The 22,845-nt window shown below is 46.4% G+C and overlaps 1 protein-coding gene across 3 annotated transcripts in view; it reads left to right on the top strand.

Moving 5' to 3' along the window:
* SH3PXD2A (SH3 and PX domains 2A) overlaps nucleotides 1-22,845 on the top strand; it is a 244,838-nt gene that overhangs the window by 40,263 nt on the left and 181,730 nt on the right. For all 3 annotated transcript variants that reach the window (XM_069864088.1, XM_069864089.1, XM_069864087.1), the window contains exon 2: nucleotides 785-865. In XM_069864088.1, the coding sequence (XP_069720189.1) occupies nucleotides 785-865 (81 nt within the window). The remainder of the gene's footprint in view (nucleotides 1-784; nucleotides 866-22,845) is intronic.

The following is a 22,845-nucleotide window of genomic DNA, read 5'->3' as shown; positions in this document are numbered from 1 at the left end:
GGACAGCAAAATTGATGGAAGCTGGTGATGGGGGTGAGTGGGATTACGCGAGGTATTCTCCTGATGCCGCTGCTAAAGGCTGCAACAGAGCAATGGCTTTAATTTAGGCTAGACCTGTATATCTAGGGCTATATTCCTTGTTGTGAACAGGAGCAGTCAGTGAGATGTGGAATTAAACTATGGTGACTTTAATAGTAAGGTAAGGTGTTCTCTGGGTACTCTGCCTCCTGAGCCAGAAAGTGGACAGAACAAAGCTGCAATGATCCATGAGGAAATGGTTAGAGACCTGCTTGGCCAATTAGATGTTCACAAGTCTATAGGGCCAGATGGGATCCACCCAAAGATAGTAAAGGAGCTGGCGGAGGTGTTGCCAAACCCCTTTCCATCATCGTGAAAGGTAGGTCCTGCCAAACTAACCTGATCTCCTTCTATGACGAGGTGACCTGCTTAATGGATGAGGCAAAGGCTGTGGATACAGCGTATGTGGAGTTTAGTAAAGCCTTTGGCACCATTTCTTATAGTATTTGGCTTGAGAAACTGGCTGCCATTGGGCTGGGCAGGCGCACCCTCTGCTGGGTTAAAAACTGGCTGGATGGCTGGGACCAGAGAGTCATAGTAAATGGAGTTAAATCCAGTTGGAGGCCAGTCACAAGTGGACAGGTACAGTAGAATTTATGATCTCAAAGGTCTTTTACAACCAAATGATTCTATGACTGTTCAGCCTTTGGATGTATCCTGTGCTTCCACGGCCCGCACTGATTTATGTTTTCTTTTCCCTGAACAGGTCTACATCATCAATGTAACATGGTCTGACCTGACTTCCCAGATCATCTACCGGAGATACAGCAAGTTCTTTGACCTGCAGGTAAGTCTATCTTGTCTAATATAAAATATTTTTTCTCCTTACACTTCTAGTCATGTTCCCAGCTGGGTTAATAGTGCTTTTAAATAAGGCTTTGTGCATGTCTGGTCTGTTACATGTCATGATCTTGAAGCTTTTCAGACTCTGTTCTTGTAGGGTATAAGATAAGTGGGTGGTATGCTCACAATGAATAACTTGAGCTGTAAAGACATTTAAAGCTGACATTTTCATGAATGGTTCCTATTGAAGAGGGGGTCTAATTTTAAATACTTGAGATGCACTTACAACAGAAAGGCAGCTACATTTTTGGCCTCTAGAAACTACTTGCCCGTGCTGCTGAAAACAACAGAGCTTTTGCACACTCTCGCAGAAATTCAATAATGGAGATGGTAGTTTCTTCAAGAGCTTTCTTGCTGAATAGCTGTTGGCTGAAGTCTGAAGCCAAGAAACTAGAAAAGTCCAAAACACAAAGTGTCGTTGTGACATCAGCTACTTCATTTCTGGTGCTGCTCCATGGAACCTGCATGGGTAGAGAGAGCTATCTGGCTGGTGTCCTGTTTAGCTATAATCCAGATCCATTGATACCTTTATATCGGTATATCTCTGCAAAATTGTAGTTACCTGGGGTTGTGAAATCTGTCTTTAGAGATAGATGAAAACAAAAGCTGTGGTTTGACAGACTCCTGAACTTTGGGGGAAGTGTTGATTTTGGGCTGAAGCTTATGTTTGGACCTAGGCTGTGGTTAGAATATCAAGTGAGTCCTCAGAGCCAGGGTTAAGGGTGTACGCAGCTGGCTGGACTGTGTCCTGGGAAATAACTTTGAGCAGGCTTGTCCAGATAAATTAGGAAAAAGGAAAAAAAAAAAAAAGGTTCCTCCCATGAGTACTGAGTCTGAGATACCCTGAAGAGTTCTAGCTTTGTCACTGTTCCCCTTTGTGTGTCATTTCTGGTACTTGTACATCTCAAGTATTGGCCCATTTCTCTAGTCAGTCCAGATGTCTGTTTGCTGTGTGACTGGAAGGCAAAAGAAGGATATTCCTAAGCTTCCTCTTGTGCTCCTCTCCACTTCTTACTGACCTGAAGCACCAGGCGTGCTAGTCCCACTGCTGTGAAGAGTATGTCAGCAGCTTCTCTGTCTTATGTACCTGCTAAAGATGCACAGCTCCAGAATCACAAATATTTGTTGTCGGTGTGCAGATTGTGGCCTTCTTTTTCTTTTTGTCCCAGTTCTATTTTCATGTATATGCTCTTCTAGGTCTCCTGGCCTTTCCTCGTAGGTTTGAAAAGCTCCCATCAAGCATGGAGTTATCAATAGGGTTAGTGTGTGGGACAGGAAACGATGTCTCAATCAGGGAGTGAGTCCTGAAAGGTCCCATTGATAAGTGCAAGGGGGCCTAGCAGTAGTGGAAAACTCCCACTTGCACAACGCTTCTCCCCCCACAAGAAAATATGACAAGAAAATAACCTAATTCCCTTCTTTAACCCTTTTCTCTCCCATGGATCCCTGTCAGGGCCACCCCTGCAGAGGCAGTGACAGCCCTCTGCAGCAGCCTCTTTAGCTTTAGCAGCACGAGGCACGCAGCCACTGAAACTGAGCTCTTCACCTGGGGTTTCCATAGGTTTGTCATGTTTCTGTGAACACGTCACTGTGGAGATCCTTGTCTCGGTTTCCCAGATGTAAAATGGAGCAAGGCCCTGTGTGCTCAGCCTTGGCATAAGGTGCTTTTAGATTCTCAGAGGCGATTCTTCTTTTGCTGTTAGTTTCTGTCTGGGCTCTCGATGCTGCCAGAGCATCTCTTAGGTGAGGCAAGGGAAGTGGGTGTTGGGTCATTCATTGCAATTTGGATGACTGCAATGAAGCCAGCAATGGGAGCTTGAAAACCACATGAAAGATTAGGGCACTTAAGTACTTGTGTTTGGGGAAACTCATGGCTTGATGTGTAGTAATTCTTGCTCGACAACAAGTGCTGCTTTATCCCAGCACAAGGGTAAGGAGGAGTGGAAAGCAGCCCCTTTTCCAGCTGCTTGCGATTGTGCAGGCTTAATGCTTGGTTAGTGGCTCCCTGTCTCTGGTGAACCTGCTTCAAGTGTCTCTAGCTTCAATCAGCTGCAACGAGGAGATTTTCATGGCAGTAATAGGAGAATTCCCTGGTGTTGTAAAGTTTCAGGGTTTAGCGGTGAAGGATACTCCGTGTTTGCTGCCTGAACCATGACTGGCCTATAGTGGGGTTCTAGGTTGTGCTGCATCTCGCCTTGTAGAAAGCAATTCACATTGATGCTAAGATCCTCGGGATGGAGGAGCGATGTTTCCAGTGGAAAGCCCAAGGCAGAGCCTTTTGTGATGAAAGCTGGAGAGCAGCGTGGAAGTGCCAGCCCATATTCCCCAAACCCTTGGGGGGTCTGAGTCTGGCTGTTGGTCATGGACCACATGGTAGGTGTTGGGGGTGCCATCTGCTTGTTGAGGATCAAGGTAGTCTCCCTAGATGCCCCTCATTTTGCTCCAGACAAGGGGATGACCTGTAATTTCCAGATTTTTGTTGGAAGCTTGAACTTCTGACCTAGCACGGGTTGGATGTGTGTTTTGTGACCTAATACTACACATGGTATTAGGTCTTAGCATAATCAATCAACTTTGGTAATATCCCTGCATGTCCCACGTGGCCCTTCCAACAGAAAATAAAGCAAATGCTCAGCGAGTAGAGCTCAGCTGATTCACAGGCACCATTTGTGTCCAAAACAGCTGGAGTGTGCAGGTTTCTGCCAGCTCCACTCATCCCATTGTGTCCATGACAGAGTTGCACTTCAGGGCTTCCTAAGCCTGCAAGTGTCTTGTTTGCTCTTGATGGGAAGTGAAGGAGAAAGGGCTGACTTCTAGTGACTTAATCAGAGCTGCAATGCCTGGTGTTGACGGTGACACTGGATAGGACCCGTGGGGAAACCTGAGGGGCTGCTCAGGGGCAAGGAGAGAGGAATACAGATAATTAATTTCACTACTGCAATTCATGTTTCTTTTAAAAAGAGCCTACCCTTCCCCGAATGGCTGCCTCTGTGGGAAGTGGCTCAGTGGTTTTGAGAGCCCTTGCATTACTACATACAGGCATTTTTTGAAACACATCAAATCCTATTAGGCACTGCAGGCAATCAGAGGCTGCTCTGTCCCAAGGTTTCAAACCCAGAAGTGTTTAGTTGTGCTACTTCAGCAGCACATCTGCTTGAACTGGGAGTCAGGCTGTTTTCAAGATGAGTAATAGGACAGTGCGACTGGTTATGCCATGGGATTTAGAAGATGGAGTTTGACCCGGGAAGGTGTGAGAAGTACAGCAAACGGAACCCAATGCAACAAGCCCAAGCCAGTTGTCAGCCCTGTGCTGCTTCAGTGAGGGCTAGAGATCTATAAATACATGCTTAAATTAAACCAAGGCATTGCTGCATCATTTAACTGTGCAACCAAGTGACATCTGCTGCTGAGTGTGGGTCAAATGATGGCAGCAGAATACATTTGGGTGCCAATGTTTCAGTAAATAGGATTGAAAGTGTTTAATTCACTCTGCATAGATGAAAGCATTAGGATAAATTGCTTGTCAAGACAAATTATCTGTTGTCTTTCACCTGGGGAGGCATTTGCATCTGAGCACCACGTGGGGTCAAAGTCACCTCCTAATGTAATATTTTAAGTGCTGATTTCTCATGCCCTCTGCACCTGGGTGCTTTGCTATTGCTCGTGATGCAGAACTGGGGGAGTGAAGGGTGCCTCTCACTTGGAGAGTGATGTGAACATTGCCTGTAGCTCGTGCTGGCCCTCATGGCAGGCTGGTGGCTTTTTCAGGCTTGTCTCTGGATGCTGTTTGAAGCCTCCCACATTCTCTGATGGATTTGCTGTTGGTGATAGCAGAATCCTTTCCCGAGTTGGTAGCTCAGGTCAGCAATGCTTCTGTTGTCTCCAAAGATGCAGAGAAAGGGCACTGTTTTATTGGAATAGCAGGGATAACTCCACCTTGCAGTAAAAGACATCTAAAGACGTTCATGTTTTTTCTTGCTGGAAAGTGCTTTTGAAGCCTATTAGCAGGGTGGGAATTTGCAGTTAAGTGCGTCCATAACAATTAAGCAAAACCTAAGGTGCAGCAGCATGGGGATGCAGCCAGCTCACCCTCCTGGTGGTCATGGTCATGCCGGTCTGGGAAGCAACAATAGTGCTTATCATAAGTGGATCATCTTCTGTGTTTTATATACGCCTGTCTTACTCCGTGCCTGGAGTCAGAGTATGAACAGGACCACAGCCTCAGCAGAGGGACCAAACCCAATATTCCGATACTGGCCTCTCCATCACTCCCGTGAGGATGGCTGGGTCTCTGTGTGTGAAGCTGGGAGAGGACCCTTTCTCACAACAGGGAAATGCAGCTTTCTCCAAGGCAAAACACAGCAGCTGGCTGTAGTGTCATGCCGTAGTCCCACATCGTGTTTCTGGCTGTGCGACGTCTCTGCTGGAGCCGCAGCAGGAATGTTAGGTAGGCAGATCTCTGTCTCTGCACAATGACCCACACAGACATTTTGGCTGCAAGGAGACATCTGAAATGTCACGATTTTGAAAAGGCAAATAAACAAGGCTCTGTTCAAGCATTCGCTTTGTGTATCAGTTAGCAAAAAATTATCTGCCTGATGTGGTCTGCTGATCTAAGCAGGTTTTCTTCAAAGTGGCACAGAAAGAGGAACTCACTAGCAGCCAATTAGAACATTAAAAAAATAAAGAATTTTATTAGGGAGTAGAAAGAGATGCAAGTTGTTTCCAGGCTGACGATAAAACATCAAGAGCTTCATTTGTTATTGCTAGGGTCATCCTGATTGTTTATAGAGCTTTAATGGAGTAACTGAGCATTGAAGAGGACATTAAACAAAAATGATACTATAAAAAACGGTAATCAGTCTATATTCCTACTTTTCTTACTCAGACTGGAGTTTGTCTGAATGCTGTTGCTGTTTATCATTCTTCCATTACATCCTCTTCTGTACAAATATCCCTTTCTCTGTTACCCCAAGCTGTATCAAACATGGTGACTCTCATTTCCAGTTAGATGGCTGTAGCTGTGCCACATGCCAGAGCAGTCTGCATTTCAATAGGCCACTATGATTCAAAACAGGACCTAGTAGCTTCAGGGTGCAGGCTTTCTGGGGCAAAGCAAAGGGTGAACTGGCACAGGGTGCTTGGGGTGCCCGATGGGACTCTGATGGAATTGCATATATTCACTCCATTAGTTAATTTGGGTTAACTGTCTACATGGTGACCCACAGTCCCTAAATCTGGTGGTTGAGTGAGCCTAACTTCTGTAAAGACTGTTTTTGTAGGACCTGGAATACTTTGTGTTGTAGCGTTCATGCTTGTAGCTCTACAGGAGCAGTGAACAGGCAAGCTCAAGCGTGCGCTGAATTTATCAGTGATGAAGAGTATAGGTAAGAATACGATGGGGCAAGCTCCCACATTTGCAAATGCTGACTCCAACCTTCAACCCACCAGGCGTTTGTGAGTAGAGTCACCATCTGCTCTTCTGAGCCATTCACAGCAGCAGGGTCTGTCTGCAATGCGTGATGCTCTCTTCCACGTGTGCCACCCTGCGCACGGCTCCTGGTGCTGTGGGAAGGGAAGGGAAGGAGGGCTGTTGATGGGGCTCCACGTGTGATGCAGCTTGTCCCTCTCGCTGCATGGGATGTTTGCGTTAAAAAGATTTCCAAGCTCTGATGAGCTCAGAGAGTGTTTCTGTCGGGCTATGTGTGCGCAACTGAGGGCGCATACGAAAGCAGGCAGGAAGGCTGGAAGAGAAGGTGAGGTTGAATAGGGCAGGGAAGAGGTGGAGAGGAACAGTGGGGCAGAGAGTTGATGGGTCAAACAGTGCTGCGAGTGCACAGTGAAACATAAGGCAAAGGGGTAGAAAGGGAAGATTTTACTTACTGGCATTGCTTGAGCTGGGCTGTGTTCGCAGCAGGGGATCTGCAGTCAAAGCATGTGTCTCCCTCTGCTCGGGGCTGTGCTGGCCTTGACCAGGATGGTCTGGGTTGCAAGGATCACATTTGTCCTGCTGCTGTTCGCTCAAGGTGGGATGCTGGGCTTCAGCATTCTGGCCCTACTGTAAACATTGAGAGCTGCTGTGAAATCCTCATCCAGACCAGAGACCTGGCTCTGTATCTGACCCATGAGGTTCAGACCCAGGGCTTGGCTTCAGGGACATCCCTGATAGTCATGAGGCTGTAGGGATGGAATTACTCCAGCAGCTGGGGTGCAGGTTATGGTTTGAAAACAGCTTCCTTAAGAGCAGGACTGAAACTGAAACAAGCTTGGGAAAATTCAGAGGAAATCTCAACTTGGCTCTGTCAACATGTCCGTTCCCAAAGGTCAGCAGCGGCTCCTTGGGGAGAAACAGCACGTCCTTTCTTCCAAGTAAACACGAGCTAGTTGTTTGCTACCACTGTTCTACACAGTGTGTGGAGAGGCAGGCGGTGGCAGGGTTTGCAGGTGATGCAGAAAAACAGTTTTCCAGGAGGAGCCCTGAGCCCCTGGCTGCGAGCGCTCACTGTGTCTCCCATGCTTTGGCAGCTGTGCTGGAGCTCCCAAGGCAGCCGCTCTTGCAAGACTCGACTCTTAGAAGCAGAGACCCCCTGATGCCTCCCCTCGGAAAAACAGCCCAGTGGCCAGCTTACCAGTAACAAGGCTTGCTGGGGGCATTACGATGCCCCTGGAAAACAAACAAGTAGCTGATATGGTTATTGAGCTGGGAATGGTTGTCTCGGCTGATTTATAGTCTATTTCAATACCATTTGTCCTTCCAGCCCTCAGTCAGTGCCTTAGGATACCAGCTGACTTGGGGCAGTATCTTCAAATAATAAATGGAATTGTTTCTAATTCTTTTTTCCATCATTATTTAAATGTTTGCTTGGCAAAACAATCCGTTCAGCTTCCAGTATTTGTTTCTAAAGAGACTTTACACGTCAGACAAAGATGAGGGCCATGATGGGGAAAGGGCAGTGTGCCTGCCAAGCTACAATAGAGGCCGTGTTCAATGAACACAGCAAATAAAGTGCAAAAAAAAAAGCAACCCAGCCTATGGGAGCTCTGTTTGGGGTCATTTGTTCACATAGGTTTTGTTCCATACAATGCTAATATTCTCCTGGATGTCAACAAGTCCTTATTTCTCTGGTGTTCGTGTCCTGTGTGTGGAATCAGTAGTATTGAAACATTTCAGCACAACATCAAGATGCTTTCACCTTATCCGACCCAGATTAAATGCTTCTTCACTTCTAAGGTTTTACAGGAGCATGACATTGAGTGGCAACCTGCTCTGAAGATGAATTTTCCCCCTTCATCCTTGTGATCTCCTCATGTGCTTCTCCAGAGGGGGTGCACTATTAGTAATCTGCTCCCATTGCTTAAGGGAATCCACTGTCACTATTCATTTCCTGTATTTCGCAGCCTCTAAGCAGAAGTTCAGCACTGGCAGATCTTGAACGTTCAGTTTGTAGCTCTTCCTTAGGCAGGTTCCTGAGCCTGGAAGTAAAACAAAGTTTAATTAAGCTGCAGGCTCTATATGTAGTTAGACAGCTGAGTAGGGGGTTGGGCTTTTTTATAAGAAAGATTTGGATTGTCAAAGAGGTGGTTGACTTCCTTACTGTATCCTTTTAACTGTACATGGTCTCCTGTCACTGTTCCTCAGCCTTCTTAGAAAGCATTTTCCATCATCACTCTAGGGGCAACTGTGTGACTGCATGCAGACATATCCCTGATCCCTGCTGGAATAAATCAGAATTGCTCAACTGTGCTGTGGCCCGCAGATAAATTTTATTTGACAGGAGAAGAGCCTGTGCCCCTGGGGCCGAGGGGACTGTGGGTTTTCGGTCTGCTGCTTCTCCAAAGTGCAGCACCTGGGAGGTGCATCATCCGAGGTGGGCAGGGCTTTGGAAACTGCTGCCTCTGATGATGCGAAGGTTTTGATTTTGAGTGCCCTGTAAATCTCATCAGTCAGGGGAGAGCATGACGTCCATCTCCAAGGTGTGTGCTCATGCTAGGACAGCAGAGACGGCCAGCTCTGCTTCACTGGTGAAGGCCTTGGGGGCTTCGGAGAGGACACTATAGAGTTACAAAGTGGCTCCAATTTCAGGTGGAGAGTGAGAGCTCAGAAAGCAGAGTTCCCCTCATCTCTGAAACAGTGTCTATGGGAAGTGTTCTGGTTAGGAACCCCCAGCAAGTGTTGAGCTGAGGCAGCTGGATCAGATCTTCCCCTGGCTACAGAATTACCGGTACAGTCAGGGAAAGTCTAGAAATTAAATGAGTAGCAGAACTCAGCAGTGATGAACATTCACTGCTTTTTAAGATTCCAATGGAGAGGGTTTTTTAGAGGTTGTGTGGACTTTGAGGATGAAGAAGCCTGCACTGAAGGCTCTTGACCTAAAGCTGTGTGTAAGCTTTGGGAAAGATCAGCTGTGATGCCAGTTTCTGGTTCAGCTTCTCTCTTTGGTTTGGATCTGATGGCTGTGAAGTAACACCATGTTACCAGATGCTCAGACATTGATGGGATAGTATTTTTAGAACAGGACAAGGACTGGAAAAGTCTCTCTGGATATTATTTGGCACTTATGAACAAATTGCTTTACCTGCTTTTTGTGTGCCTGCTTTTTTTATGAATTATCTAGCAAGAGTTGACCTTGAGCTGTTTTGTCTAACTCGAGAATCTCAAGGAAGTGCTGCAGAACTATAATGGACAGTAGATTTCCTAGTGGATGAATTCATATTTTCTGGAGTGGGAACTTGATTTATAAAGGATTACAGTTATTCTGCTGAGGAACAGGAAGATTAGTTTATCCTACTGTCAGATGCTATGCATCCACTATTTGAACTGCTCAAGCTTGTTAACCACACAGATCCTTCAAGGAATACCTGAAGAATATTGAACTCCACATATAAGCCTCTAGCAAGCACAGAAAGCAGTGAAAGTAGTCAAAAGGATTATTTGGGAATTATTACCTTACTTTTTAGAGGCTTGGTTTGTGTAAGTTGTTCTTGTTATCAGTACCTACATTCCATGCTTATCGCTGACCCAGAGGCTGTGAGGACAGTGGGGACCCTGTGAAGTGGGGAGGGCTTTCCGGGATACAGCCACAAAGAGGAAAAGCAGCAAGTTCTCCCAAATGAACTGAGTTGACGTATCAGCTGAGGAGGATTCAGACCTCTTTCATACTTGTTGGTTGCTTTTCATGTTAAAAATCAAATGCATCAGGATGCGTGAATCCCTGCAAGGTTGTGGTGCTAATGGAAAGCGCGTGTTTGACAAACATGCCTGAAATTGCCAAAAATTCTGGACCATTGTGGAAATTTTTGGTATTAGTCCATGATGGTAAAACTAGGCTGAAAGTCTTTCTTCAGCAAGAGCATGTCAAGGCTCAACATATACCTCCCATGTTATCCTACCTCTGACTCTGTTGTTCTGGGGTTGGGAGGTCTTGTCATAGCCCATTATGTCTCCACAGCAGGATTTAAAGCTCAGCTTTGGGAGGAGCCCACTTGTTTGTTAACCTTGTTCCAGGTTTTGTTTGCTGGAACAATAAAATGCAGGAGAGCAGTTCAGCTCTAGTCAAAGCTGCAGCTCTGGGGCTGCTCTCATACAGGGAGTGAATTCTCCAAGTGCCGCTTTATTAGCGTATTTCCTCTTTTACCACAGATCAAGATCAGCCTTTTTATTACTTTTTTTTTCTGGGATCTCTGCGTGTAAATTAAATTCCTTGGTGGGATTTTTCTGTGGCCTTCCTTCCCCGAAGCACCCAAGCTCAAAACGTTCAGGCATGACAATTCCACCCCCTTCACCACTTTCCCCTAATCGTACTCAGCTTTCAATTATTTATACTGCTGGAAAATTGCATAGAGTTCACACCCCCAGCCCCGAAACACAATTCTGCTTTTGTGTGGGGAATACAATCCTTCACTTTCATTAAGTGTGCGGAGACCGAGATGAGAAATGCCTGTTGTGTTCTCGCATCCCTTGGCTTGGGATGAGAGGAGCTGGTTGTTTTCGCAAACGTCCTGAATAGCCTAGCAAGGGTTACAGGGAGTTTGTTTACATTATTGCATTTAAGTGCAAATAGAAAATTGCCCAGCCATAATGGAAAGGTTCTGCAGGGCTCTGACAGGGCTCTTTTCCCTGCCACCTCGCCCCTCCCAGGTTTCTGCTGCTACAGGCTCAGATGTGGGAAGGCTGCGTCTGGAAGGAGCTGTACCTCGAGGTCCTGTTACACCAGGGTTTGCTTATAGGACAAACAAAAGCATCAACTGGCATCTCTTCTGCTGTGGGCTGCACGTAGTCCTGCTGCCATGGGAAAGGCTCCTCATCAGGCCCACCCCAGCCTGATTTACGAGTGGTGGGTCCTATTCGCTTCTTCCCCGTAGCGCCTGAATAACTAACCTTTTCCGCAGAAGCACTCTGCGCAATGTGAAGTTAGGGTTTTGTTTTCTGCCTAATTCCCTTCCTGCGTGCCTAGAGTTGTGGTGCACTTCTCCTTTTCTGAAGCCGGTGCGGTTTCATGTCTCGTGCAGACAAAAGAATTCCCACTGCAGAACTGTCTTTTGCAATTTCCCCTTTCTCTCCTTTGGGGGAAGCATCGATGGGTCTCCAGGGGAGCAGCCAGGGCAGGAAAACCCACAGAGGAGCCACGTTGCTGAGCAGATGGGCGGTGAAGTCATGCAGAAAGCAAGACTAGGGATGCTCTGGGGGAAGCACAGCTTTGTGCACCCTCCTTCTTGGATGCCCTGCTCAAACAACACCAAGTCAAACTGGGGGCTTTGCTCTTCTTCTTTTGCTTTTAATTTAAAAGGAGAGAACTGCTCTATAGGATCCATGGAGGAAAGGGAGGACATGAACTCTTACAGTCGAGGGCAGATCCTAATCGATTTAGTGGTGGTTTTGCAAACTGGCTTAACATCAGAGCTATGCACTTGGGTCTTGATATATTTGGGGTTTTTTAGAGTATGTGCGTGAGAAGTAATAACAGGGAGAAAAATCTTTACAAGGACAAAGGTGGGTTTAATAATGGAAGTTTTTTCTTACAGAGAGTGTAACTTATCTACCTGGAGCAAAAGCTATTTCACAGGCTTTTAATTTTTTTTTGGCTAGTACGTGGCTTTTGACAGCCTAGCAAGTTTTGGCCTCTCTGTGGTCTGGAGAGCCCTGAAATCGAAGTCCAAGGCTTGTCTTGCTCACTGCAGAGAGATGCTGCTGCTGTTTTAGCAAAACTGATGTGTACCTGGTGGGGAAAATACATTGTGGGGTGGTACATGGTGAACCCCTTTGTCCTTGCAACAAGTCCAGGTGGGTTTTGATGTGCTGGTGGCTGTTCACGAAGCTTTGCAAAAACCTCTGTAGCCATCTGGAATGCTTGTTGTGTTACTGTGCTGAGGGTCAGAGGGTGCTGGTTGCTGGCACATCTCACTTGCACATGAGGACAGGATTTAGCATTTGATATTTCAGGAGGTGTCAGAGATTCCTTCATGAGGCAGATGGAGCAGTAAAGGGCAATGTGCTCCATGAAGATGATCCCTGGCTATCCTTGTGCAAAGAGGGAAGTTTGCAAAAAGTATCTCCAAGGTGGAGGGGAGCCCTGCGAAGTTTCAGGTTTGTTCTGGGTGTGGGACAGCCCGGCTCTGGATTATAGAGCTGAGCAGGGTGTGCTGTGGGCTTCAGGCGCCTGCCTCTTGTTGTTAAGGAACCTGGTCTGCTCTTAGGTCAAAATATATTTCATTGCCTTAATGTGTGGAAGTTTTTTGTGTAATTGGGAGCTGGGAGTCTACAGTGCAGAACAAGGAGTAGGGAACTGCTGGTGCGGCAGGAAGGTTATCTGGAATATCCACCCATAAAAGGGGGGCTATAATCGGCCCTCCTGGGGAAAGTTTGTTCATTAATGTTTGTAAAATACTTCGAAGTCTTTGGCTGGGAGTCTTTTTAGCAGAGCTAAATGTTAGTTGTATTACAGTGGCTGAGCCAGACCTTAATGACCATGTTCCGTCTCCTCCTCCCCAAGCCCCTAACCATTTCTAACAGGGTTTGGTGAAGAAGTGAAACATCAGCAGAGTGACCAGAGAAATGAACTGCTCAGCAGAAATATAAATAGTGTTTTTCTTTCTTGGGATTATGTTCTAGTCCTGTGGACTTTTGCTGCTAGGAGTGGAATTTGAGGAAAGGATGAGGAGTTAACTTCTAAGCTTGTATCATGTTATCCCAGTTAGTAACTGGTTTAGGGTCCCCTTGCATTAGTACTCACTGGTGTGCTTTGGGTGATTAAAGTCAAGATGAGGCTAGTGTGCTGGAACACGAGGGAGCCGTGGCCATCAATGGGGCACGTGGTGAGCAGGGGAAAGACTTCACTGGGGCAAAGCTAGGAGGCCCCAGATGAGGAGGCACGGGAGAGCAGGTCTGATGGGGCGCTCGTCTCTGGCTGCCTCTAAGTCCCCCTTGCTCTATGCTGATCTGTTTCCTACCGCATTGCCTGTCCCATATTGATAATAGAATAGCATTTGCCTTTTGATTTGCTTGATTTCTGGTGTCGGGAGGTGAGGCTTTGTGGCAGGAGATGTGGGAGGGGTGTCAGTCCACACTGTGTCCCCTGAGTACCTATGGGTGGGATTGCAGTGTGCAGGCAAGCAGGTAACCAGGTGTGCCAGGAGTCCTGGGGTGAGGACACATCCCAAAGGGTGAGCGGTTGTTACAGAAGTGTTCTATTTGGGTGGCAACAAGGAACATCTCATTAATGTGGCCTGATGTGTCATATATTTACACGTCTGATAACCTTCCTGGCCAGCTCTTGACATCCCTTTGTGCCCAGGTATAGGCTGGGGGTGCCTCCAGCTTCAGGGACTGCAGTGCTAATCATTGCCTGAAGTTTTGAGTTGTCCGCACGTGCCTTGGTGTGGGGGAGGCTGCTCTACGTTGGGATGATGAGTCTCAACTGAGTGAGAAAGGAGATGTCTCTAAGCCAGAGGCAGAGCAGGCTATCTTGCGTGCACCCTGTAGGCAAGGATGCCAGGAAGGTGCCTTGGCAAAACAGAGAGGAGCCAGCATCTTCCCCAGAATTCTGATGTTAGCAGTGACCCATCTTTCAAAAGCACCCTCTGATTGTGGAGCTTGCAGCCAAAGACCAACCCAGCCCTCGCCTCTTAATTTCATCTTTCCTCTTCAAGTCCAGTCCCTGGAAAGATGCAGCTCTCCAAGAAGACATTCCAGGGGGTTTTAATCACTGCACTCACCGCAGCCCTGCTGCGCTTGTGGTCTAAGCACCTGCTGTTTCATTTAATTAGGAACAAATGGGAGGCGTGGGTTGGGGGAAGAGAGGGCAGCACCCTGGTGAAGTATTTGCTGTGATGTGATGTATCTTATTTTGGGTTTGAAATGGAGGCCATGAGGAACTTTTTCCAGAGGGCTCCATAAACGACCTCCATTCACAGGGTGATTATTTGAGGAGGGAGGGGGTGTGTGGATTTAAATTGGTGCCGCTAATTTCTGCGAACAACCACATTATTTTTAATTCATACTCCAGACTCCCTCCACCCATGGCTTGATGTTAGGAGCTGTGAATTTTCCACGTCATAACAAAGTCCCTCTATAAAAGAGAGCCCTTTAAATATATTTTAAAAATTGATTTCAGATGCGTCAGGCTCTCAAGAAAGTCAGTCTTCAGAATGGAAAACTAACTCTTTCCTTCCCTCGTGGTTACCTGTTAATTTATTTGTATTTCAGTAGTGCATACGAGCTCTGAGCAGTCTCTCTGGTGTTAGGGACTGGCAAATGCATAAGAACCCACAAGCCCTGATGAGTACAAGTTGAAAGAAATAATCCCTTTGTTCACCATGATTAGTTAAGCTTGGGAGCTCTCTGTTCATCTAAATTACATTGCTAGCAGGGTTTTAACGATGCAGGGAAGGGAGAAGGGACAACTGGGGTGAGACTTAAGGTTTATTGGTCTTCTATCTTATTTTCTCTGGATGATTAAAGCACCATGAGAGCTGCAAGGAAGAACACTGTGCTTATTTATTTATTTATTTATTTATTACCCCACTGTATTTTCTTTTCCCCCTGTCATAACTAAAGCAGAAAAGCTGGGTTTTAGAGATTCAGGCTTTGGATTCCCCATTCTACAAAAGCTTCCATTTTCCATGAATTTTGAGAGGATAAATGCATTGTGGCCATCAGGTGCTCACGTGCAGCAGTGACTGGTGTCATGATGAAAACTTGTGCTGATAATTTTGTTCCGATGCGAAGTTTTAAATTCAGTCCTGGGTATTGGGTTCTGGTCCAAGGACAGTAAAGGTTCACTGGAAATTCTCATCTTGTGAGATAGTTATCATCCTGAACACCAGATATATGGATATTCTTGCTGTACGCCCATCCTACTGTCCTTCAGTATTAGAATAAAGTTGAATCTAGCATTTCAGTTAGATGGGACCTACAATAATCATCTAGTCCAGCTGCCTGACCACTTCAGGGCTAACTGAAAGTTAAGGGCATCGTCCAAATGCCTCTTTAACACTGATGGGCTTGGGGCATCAACCACCTCTCTAGGAAGCCTGTTGCAGGGTTTGACCACTCTCTCAGTAAAGAATGTATGCCAGTTTTAGTTATTCATTGCGTACACAATCCTTGTGTGCTCACTGCTGTCGGTGGCACTGTAATTGCTCCCAGAGACTTCCCAGTTCCAAAGACAAATGTAAGAGAGGTTTCCTGTTGGGAAAGGAATTTGATTGTACCTGAAAATCCAGTGGCAATGTGGAGAAAAGAAATGACTTTGCATGAAGTGCCCAAGCATGGAAAAGTGGTCCTTCTGCAATGTAAAAGTCGCTGATTTTGCAGCAGTTAGCTCTTCGTCTTGCTTTTCTGTGTAGTTTAGTTGTTTTTCTGTCTGCTTGCAGATACCTGTGCATCTCCTGGACCTGGTGGACTCCTACAAGTCAGCATTATGCTGACAATCAACCCCAGAGTCCCCTGGCAATATCTCTTCCTTCTCTTAATTTTCCTTCCTTTCTCCAATTCCTATCTGATGTTAGAAATAGATTCTTTCTGGATGGCTCAGATCTGGAAAGAATACCTCAAGGGACGCATTCAGAGTCAGGATATAAAGTCTGGAGTTCTTTTTCCACCCTTGACATTTGAGAGATGCTTTTAAGTAGATGAGATACTATTACAGTGTCAGCCCATCTGTCATTGGAAGCATTGATGTTTGAATCGTATTCTTGTGCTTGGTTTTAACGGAAAGGCAAGTGAAACTGTCTGGTGGTTTGCTTTGCTGCATGCCTCAGTATGGCTAAGGAGGGAAACTTGTCATTTTCAAGCCTCTATTTGCACTCTTTAATGCTGTTCAGTCCTGCATCCAGGCAAGGGGATCCCTGCCCAGGCTGTTCTTGCTGCCTGTAACAGAGAACAGCCCCTTTGCTTGCCCCTTCACCTCTCAGTGCTTGCTTTCGAAATATGAGCATCTTCCTCCAGCTTCAAATCCTTCTCCACGTTGATACTAATCTTTCAGGCTCAAAGCAGGAGTGAGATTTCAAAGCCCCCTTAACCATGTTAGATCTGCAGTGTGGTGCTCAGACCATGTTGAAAGGCCATGCGTTGAAGCACATATAATCACATCCCTGCACCTGTTAGAGAGGGGAAAACGTCTTCTGAGTTTTGTTTCTGTTTTTCTTAAGTTGCTCTCAGGTTTTCCTGGCCAGCACAACGTTCTCCTGCATCTGACCTCATGGAGGCATGTGCACCAGCCCTAGATGAAGGGCTAAAAACAATCATCTGCACCTGGCTGAGCAAAACAAGTTATTTGTGTGCATGTGTGTGTGTCTGGTAGTGTAATTTATTCATTCAGTTACTTGACCCAAGGTTTACCCCCAAAGGAGGCCCTAATTAAGCAAGATAACTTTGCATCTGGGTTGCTGGCAAAGAGCAGCTCACTGTGCTTGCACGCCTGCTGGCCACAGGTGTGTAGTTGCTGCCCTCCCGTGCCCTTTTCTATCCCTGTTTGATAATGAAGGGAGGTTAGCAGTAGCTGGGACTGGATGAGGCAGGTGCCTTGCTTTCTGATGGGGAAAAAAAGCCATTCTTGTGCTCTGAAATAGTCTATCTTATCCTCAGCAAGGTGCACGTGTGGAATCTAATTTTCAAAGTTGCTTGTATTCTGGTAGAAAGCAGTTGATGTGTCTTTTCTCCTCCTGCCTCTTCCTCCACTCCATTTTTTTGGCAGGAGATTGTTTTTTCTTTTAAAAAAATGAAGTTTTAGGGCTAGATTCTGCAGATGGCTGAAGAGGCAGTTCCCTTGAGAAGCTGTACCCTGACCTCTTACAGCCATAATGCTGAAGTACTAAAGGCTGATCAAATAAAAAGCTCTATAGAGCACATGAGGATCACACCAGCTCACAAAACCAGCAGCCAGGTTTAGATACTGCAGTGCCATCAGGCAGCTTGGCTGCTCCTGGTAAGGGAATTACAGGGCCTGGACATGGCCAGAATTTCCTTGATGCAAGCTGCTATGTTCCTGGATGCTCTCTGTGACCAGCATCATCAAGTAATTTCTTGGGGGGGTCTGTGAAATGTTAATTCCCTGCCCAAGCCAAGGGGTAGGGCAGAAGAGAGCTGTGTGACCTACAGCTTGTTGGTTAGACTTAGACTTTCCAGCACATCTGTGGGGGTGTTTCCACAGTTTGGGCATCCTTATGATGTCTCTTTATGGTGGATCTGTGTGATTGAAAGTAGGACAGAAGAGACAAGTGCAAACCCATAGGGAGGATGAGAAATAGCCCCGGATGCCTGCACTGTGCTCAGCAGAGTCGGTACAAGGTGACTGTTACGCTTGTCTAGCCTGCCTGTCTGCCCCATCCAGCTTCTAAAGCTGGTCACACAGCATGGAGAAGTGTAGAAATCTGCATCCTCATTGGTTTTGTCCTGGTTGGATATGTCCTGACCACCAAAGCAACCCATAGGTCACCACATTCCTCTCAGAAAGCCCCTCAGAAGTGTTTGGGAAGGAATTGCTGGATAGGATGAGTTGTGACTGGTTATTTCCTGCAGCTTTCTCTCCCTTTCCTTGGGACCCTTTCCTTGCATTGCCCAAGCACACCTACATCATATAATTAGTATATCCTTCAGCTGGCCAGAGTTGATTGCATGTGTGGCCAGACAGGCTGGAGAAAACTTGTTCTTCATTTTACAACAGAGTATATGCCCAGTAATATATAAACGGTTCCTCATGATGCAGTGCTCTTGTGTCACTGGAAGATCATCTGCCCAGGGGTGGCAGGTATGGATGTTCCCTGGGGAAGGAGACAAGAAGCAAGGAGTGCTGGCGTGCAGCCCACGTGGCTCTGCGGTCACCCTTGGCTTAAAGCCCAGGGAGCCACTGTCCTCATGGGGATGGGAGAAGCATCTCCTGCAGGGGTGCAACAGCTCTGGCTTTCAAGGCAACACCGTGGGTGCCTGTGGCAGATGGCAGCGTACTGGGGACCTGGTCCTGCTGACATGGTCCCACCACTAGGTCTCACAAAAGCCCCCAGGCAGGAATACAGGCTGGAAACCTCCTGAGGTGAGGCTGGAGCTGGAAGTCGTCCGTCTCCTCCTAGATACTGGCATCAGCCTCCGTGTGCTGCTTGTCCTTTGCAGCTTGTAGCAGTTTTAGCATCTGCAAATTTGGAGAAGTCACTGCCCTGATATTATTTCATGACAATGTGCCTGCACCACTTAAAAGCTGTTGAGATTACAAAAGACCAAAAAAAACCCAAAGACCTCCATCGATGCTTTTAATACCCTGCCAAATATCGCATGTGATTAGTTGGTATAATGCACAGGATACCATCTGGTCCACGAGAGTAGCGTGTCCAGGGATGGATGATTGTTAACTGAATGGAAATCCTGGAGTAACGTGCAACATGCACAATGTAGTGTGGAGGCCCCATAAACACTCGCTGCGCCCCACCCTGCTCCTGGCCATATGCAGCAGCAGCCATGGCCATTGTCCAAACCCATTTAATTCCCTAAGGTTTGCTTTCATTCCTAATTAAATTAACAAAGCTCCTCAAGCAGACTTGTACTTACAAAAATAAGGTTTTAGTCCCAGCCTCCTGAGAAACAGGGGGCTGGATCCAATTTGTCCTGTGGGACATGTTGCCCTCCTTCCAGGGCAGTCCAGGGTCGTTGTCTGGTCCATCTGCAAGGTCCTTCAGGACAGCTGTGCAGGTCCCCTGGATCCTTCCTCTCAACTGTTACCCAAATCCCCATTTATTTTGAAAGTGAGAATGGTATCCGTGATGTGCATCGGGGCAGCAGCTGGCATGGGTTTAAGTGTCCAGCTAAGGTAGCTGTGTCGTGTAGTCATGCTAGCAGTGGGAGGTCTCTTTGAAACAGCTTATCTAATACACATGAACTTGTCTCCTCTGTCCAGAAGTAAATCTGCAGAGAGAAATGTGTCTGTGAGATGCCATTGCAATCGGCACTAGTAAGAAAGACAGACTTTTGCAAGCCTATGTTCTTCTATTCTAGCATGTAAATACTTTCTTCTCTCCATTACAAGCCCAGAGGGGCAACCACAGCTTGGAGTCTGTCCTTCCTGCACACTGGGCAGCTTTCCTGTCCCTGCATGGCCAGATGAGCCTCCTGGGGAGGTATCAGCACCAGAGCTCAGTGCCCCAGCTGAAGGGCTCACACTGGGGCTGGGAGCAAGAGCCTGGCAGCTTGCTCTGAACTGTTGGAAGCCGCCTGTCCTGCTGGCTGTTTGCTTACATCCCTGGAGGCCCAGAGCAAGGTATCTGTTACACAAGCAGCTCCATTTGCCCACTCAGGTGGTGGGATTTATTATCTATGCTCCTTTCTAAATCCCCTCAAAGACAAGAGATACATGTGTTTGGAACCAGATATGCAGGCAAAGCATCTTGAGGTTTGGAGGTAGGGAAAGAAGGAGAAAAGAAGACAAAGAAGTCTCCTCCCAGCATGGAGCTAAAACCTGTGGTTATGTTGTGCTTGGCAGGTTTTCTTCATTGTACTGAGCTGATCGGTCACTCTCCTCCATCTCCCCAGAACTATAAGCAATGTTCTATAGAGATGAGTAGATACCATTTCAGATGGAGTTTCTGAAGTAAAATGTACCATTATGTTGAGAGCTGTTGTTTCTGTTTTCAATATTGAAGTTACTCGTGGTTTTCAGGGGACAATATATGAAGCAGAGCTAACAGGCTCTAGAGAAGATGTAGATTATGAAAACAGAGGGATTACGTTTCATGCTCCAAATGGAGCTAAACTCTCACCTCTCGTGGTGTAAGCAGCAGAGTAGTCTTGCAGGCTCACAAAACTCTAGAAATTTACTAAGGGTGTGTAGAAGAAGGCATTGCTTGTATCTCATCACAAACTTATGAGCTAATTGATCTGATGGGACATGGCATCGGCATGGCTCTGACATCTCTACATGACCCTGCTGTGCCACATAACTGCAGCATTCATCCCTCTGTGCCTCTCTAAAGCTGGTATTATGATATGGCTTTACTTGCCAGGGATGCTGCCGGGACAAATCCACTGTAGATACCAGAGCAATAAGGGGCAGATCATCACCATGAATAGATGGAAAACTATGAATTCGCCTTTGTCCAAGCATCTTCCAGTGTGGTTAAGTCGAATGAGGCCAGTCTAATTTATCACTGGGGAAAGAAAATGCTTCTGGCAGGAGACATCAGTAGCTGCTCTGTGAAGGGACTGTGAGCGCTCTGAGAAGCTCTTCAGAGATGCACCAAGTCCTTCTGTCATCCCAAACCAGCACCTCTCAATGTTTTGCCAGCGTGTGTTAGCCACAAACTCTGGGCTCATTCTGCAGAGCCTGTAGAGAAAGCTGCATTTCTGTATGAAAAATACCAAATGTCTCAGCTAGGAAACAGCGTTCCCTCTTTTGATGGATTGTGTTGGGGAAAGACCCCCAGTCCCTGCCCCCCTTCTCCTCTCTTGGCTGTTTTAGTTGGATACTGAGAGGTTTGTAAGATTTCCAAGATTTCTGGTGGAAATTTTCAGACCCATGAGAGGCGTTTTCCCTTTGGGGATTATACCATGCTGTAAATGTCTGTCCTCTTTATTTTATATGTGTTTTCCTGCTTTTGTTTGACTTTCTCACAGATTGCACTATATTTAATTCAGAACATATCCTATAATGCTGTAATTGTCAGGCTTGTCAGCCTGCTACCCGGACAGTTTTTGCTTTAATTTTTTTTTCTTTAAAAACAAAAAGAAAGCCAGTTGCTGCTGCTTCTCAGGGATTGAATTAATGCACTTCTCTTGCATGCTGTGGCATCATGTAACACTAGGAGAGAGCCAGTGTCACTGGCTGCCTGATATAATTATTCTTCCTGCACTGTGGAACCAGTTACTGCTTTAGAAAGAGATGGAGTTTCACCTCCTTTTGCTGCATAAGGTGTCAGCTATACGTGTGAGCAGCTAACAGATGGGCTGTGCTCTGGTTGGTCTCTTTATGACCTCACCCAAAGATCTTTTGCAAACTTTGCTGATTGATATTATGCTCAGAAACAGCTCTGTTTTGGCTAATTTTGAAGGGAGGGGAGTTAGGCAGATCTCCTGCTGTCTTGTGTCTGTGCGAGCAAATTGATTTGTTGTTCCTGTGAGAGGGTGAAGCAGAGGAGGGATAGAAAGAAGCTCAGTTTGAGCCACATCCAGGGGAAATCCTCCAACAGCTGTATCCTGCAGAGGGATCTGCCCTAACAGCAACAGTTTTGTTCCCCATCATGCATGATTTGTCATTGATCTCGGCAAGCAGAGTCCTGGGCTGGAGTAAATCGGGTCCTTCCGCTTATGTCATGAACGCTCGGCAGAAAATCTGTCCCAAAACAAGCCATTTAATTAATAACCCTTCTTCTATTCTGATATCTTACCTCTGCTTCTCAACTAAGCTTTCATGCTCTACATCAGGGACTTTCAACCTTTTCTGATTAGCAGATGCCACGAACCCCTCCTGCTGAGAGTGTAAGTTCCATCATCACCAGTTTCAGTTACCTGGCAGCACCTTTGCTTTTCTTCTAGTTTCTCTGGGAGCTGTGTCTTAGAAGCTGTCTTGTACACAACCCGATATGTGTACAGGTGCCTCCTCTCCTCTGCCCCATCTCTAAGTTGGCTGTGGACTCTCTTTCCTTCTTGGGACTGTGAGCTCACATCATGCTCTTGAGATGTGATCTCTGGGAGCTGGGATCACTATCTGACTGGTGCCTAACTGTCCTCATGTACTTTACTTTGCAAGTCCAGCAGTGGCTAAATTAAAGTTATTGCTGACTTGCCCAATTTTTAATGAAAAATGCATTTTCTAATGAGCACTTGGGAAATGAGAAGCTAACACGCTTTTTTGCGTTCAGTATAGGAAGAGTTGTAGCCTTGAGATCACTTGAGTTACAGAAGCTAAGGTGGCAAACTCGTTGAGGTTTCTAGAGGCACCTTTCCAAAAATCTGGTGCTCTCAGGCTCTTGGTCATGGTTTGATTTTCATCCACTGTTTCTCTGGGATGAAAGTAAATTAGACACTGTGGAAAGGGAGTGAGGTCCCATCTCTCTCTGCAAAAGGCTGGAGTCCTGCAGCCCTTTGCAGTAGTGGGTGTTGTTTTGCTTGCCAAAGTGAGCGGTTTGGATGAAAGTCATCCTCAGAGTCTTTGTGTGTTGAAATAAATCTCCCATGATTGCAGTGCCGACCTCCTGAGGGGCTTTGATTTTATCTGTGCAAATGGCAAACCTACATCCATTCAGAAAGGAACCAGCAAGATAATGCAGTCTGATAAAAGATTATGTGGATGTCTTAATTTGCTCATTTTAAGAGGTGTGGAGAAGTTCAGTCTTCTGACTGAGGGAGAATTAAAACTGCTGCAAGGAAGGAAAGGGAGGAATTAACAGCCCAGCAGGAAACTCCGTCTGGAGTCTGCGGTGTAAGGCATAGGTGGAGGTCAGGTA

Source organism: Phaenicophaeus curvirostris, chromosome 9 (genome assembly GCF_032191515.1).
Source record: "Phaenicophaeus curvirostris isolate KB17595 chromosome 9, BPBGC_Pcur_1.0, whole genome shotgun sequence".
NCBI classification, from domain to species: domain Eukaryota; kingdom Metazoa; phylum Chordata; class Aves; order Cuculiformes; family Cuculidae; genus Phaenicophaeus; species Phaenicophaeus curvirostris.
This window is presented reverse-complemented; position numbering and strand designations above follow the sequence as displayed.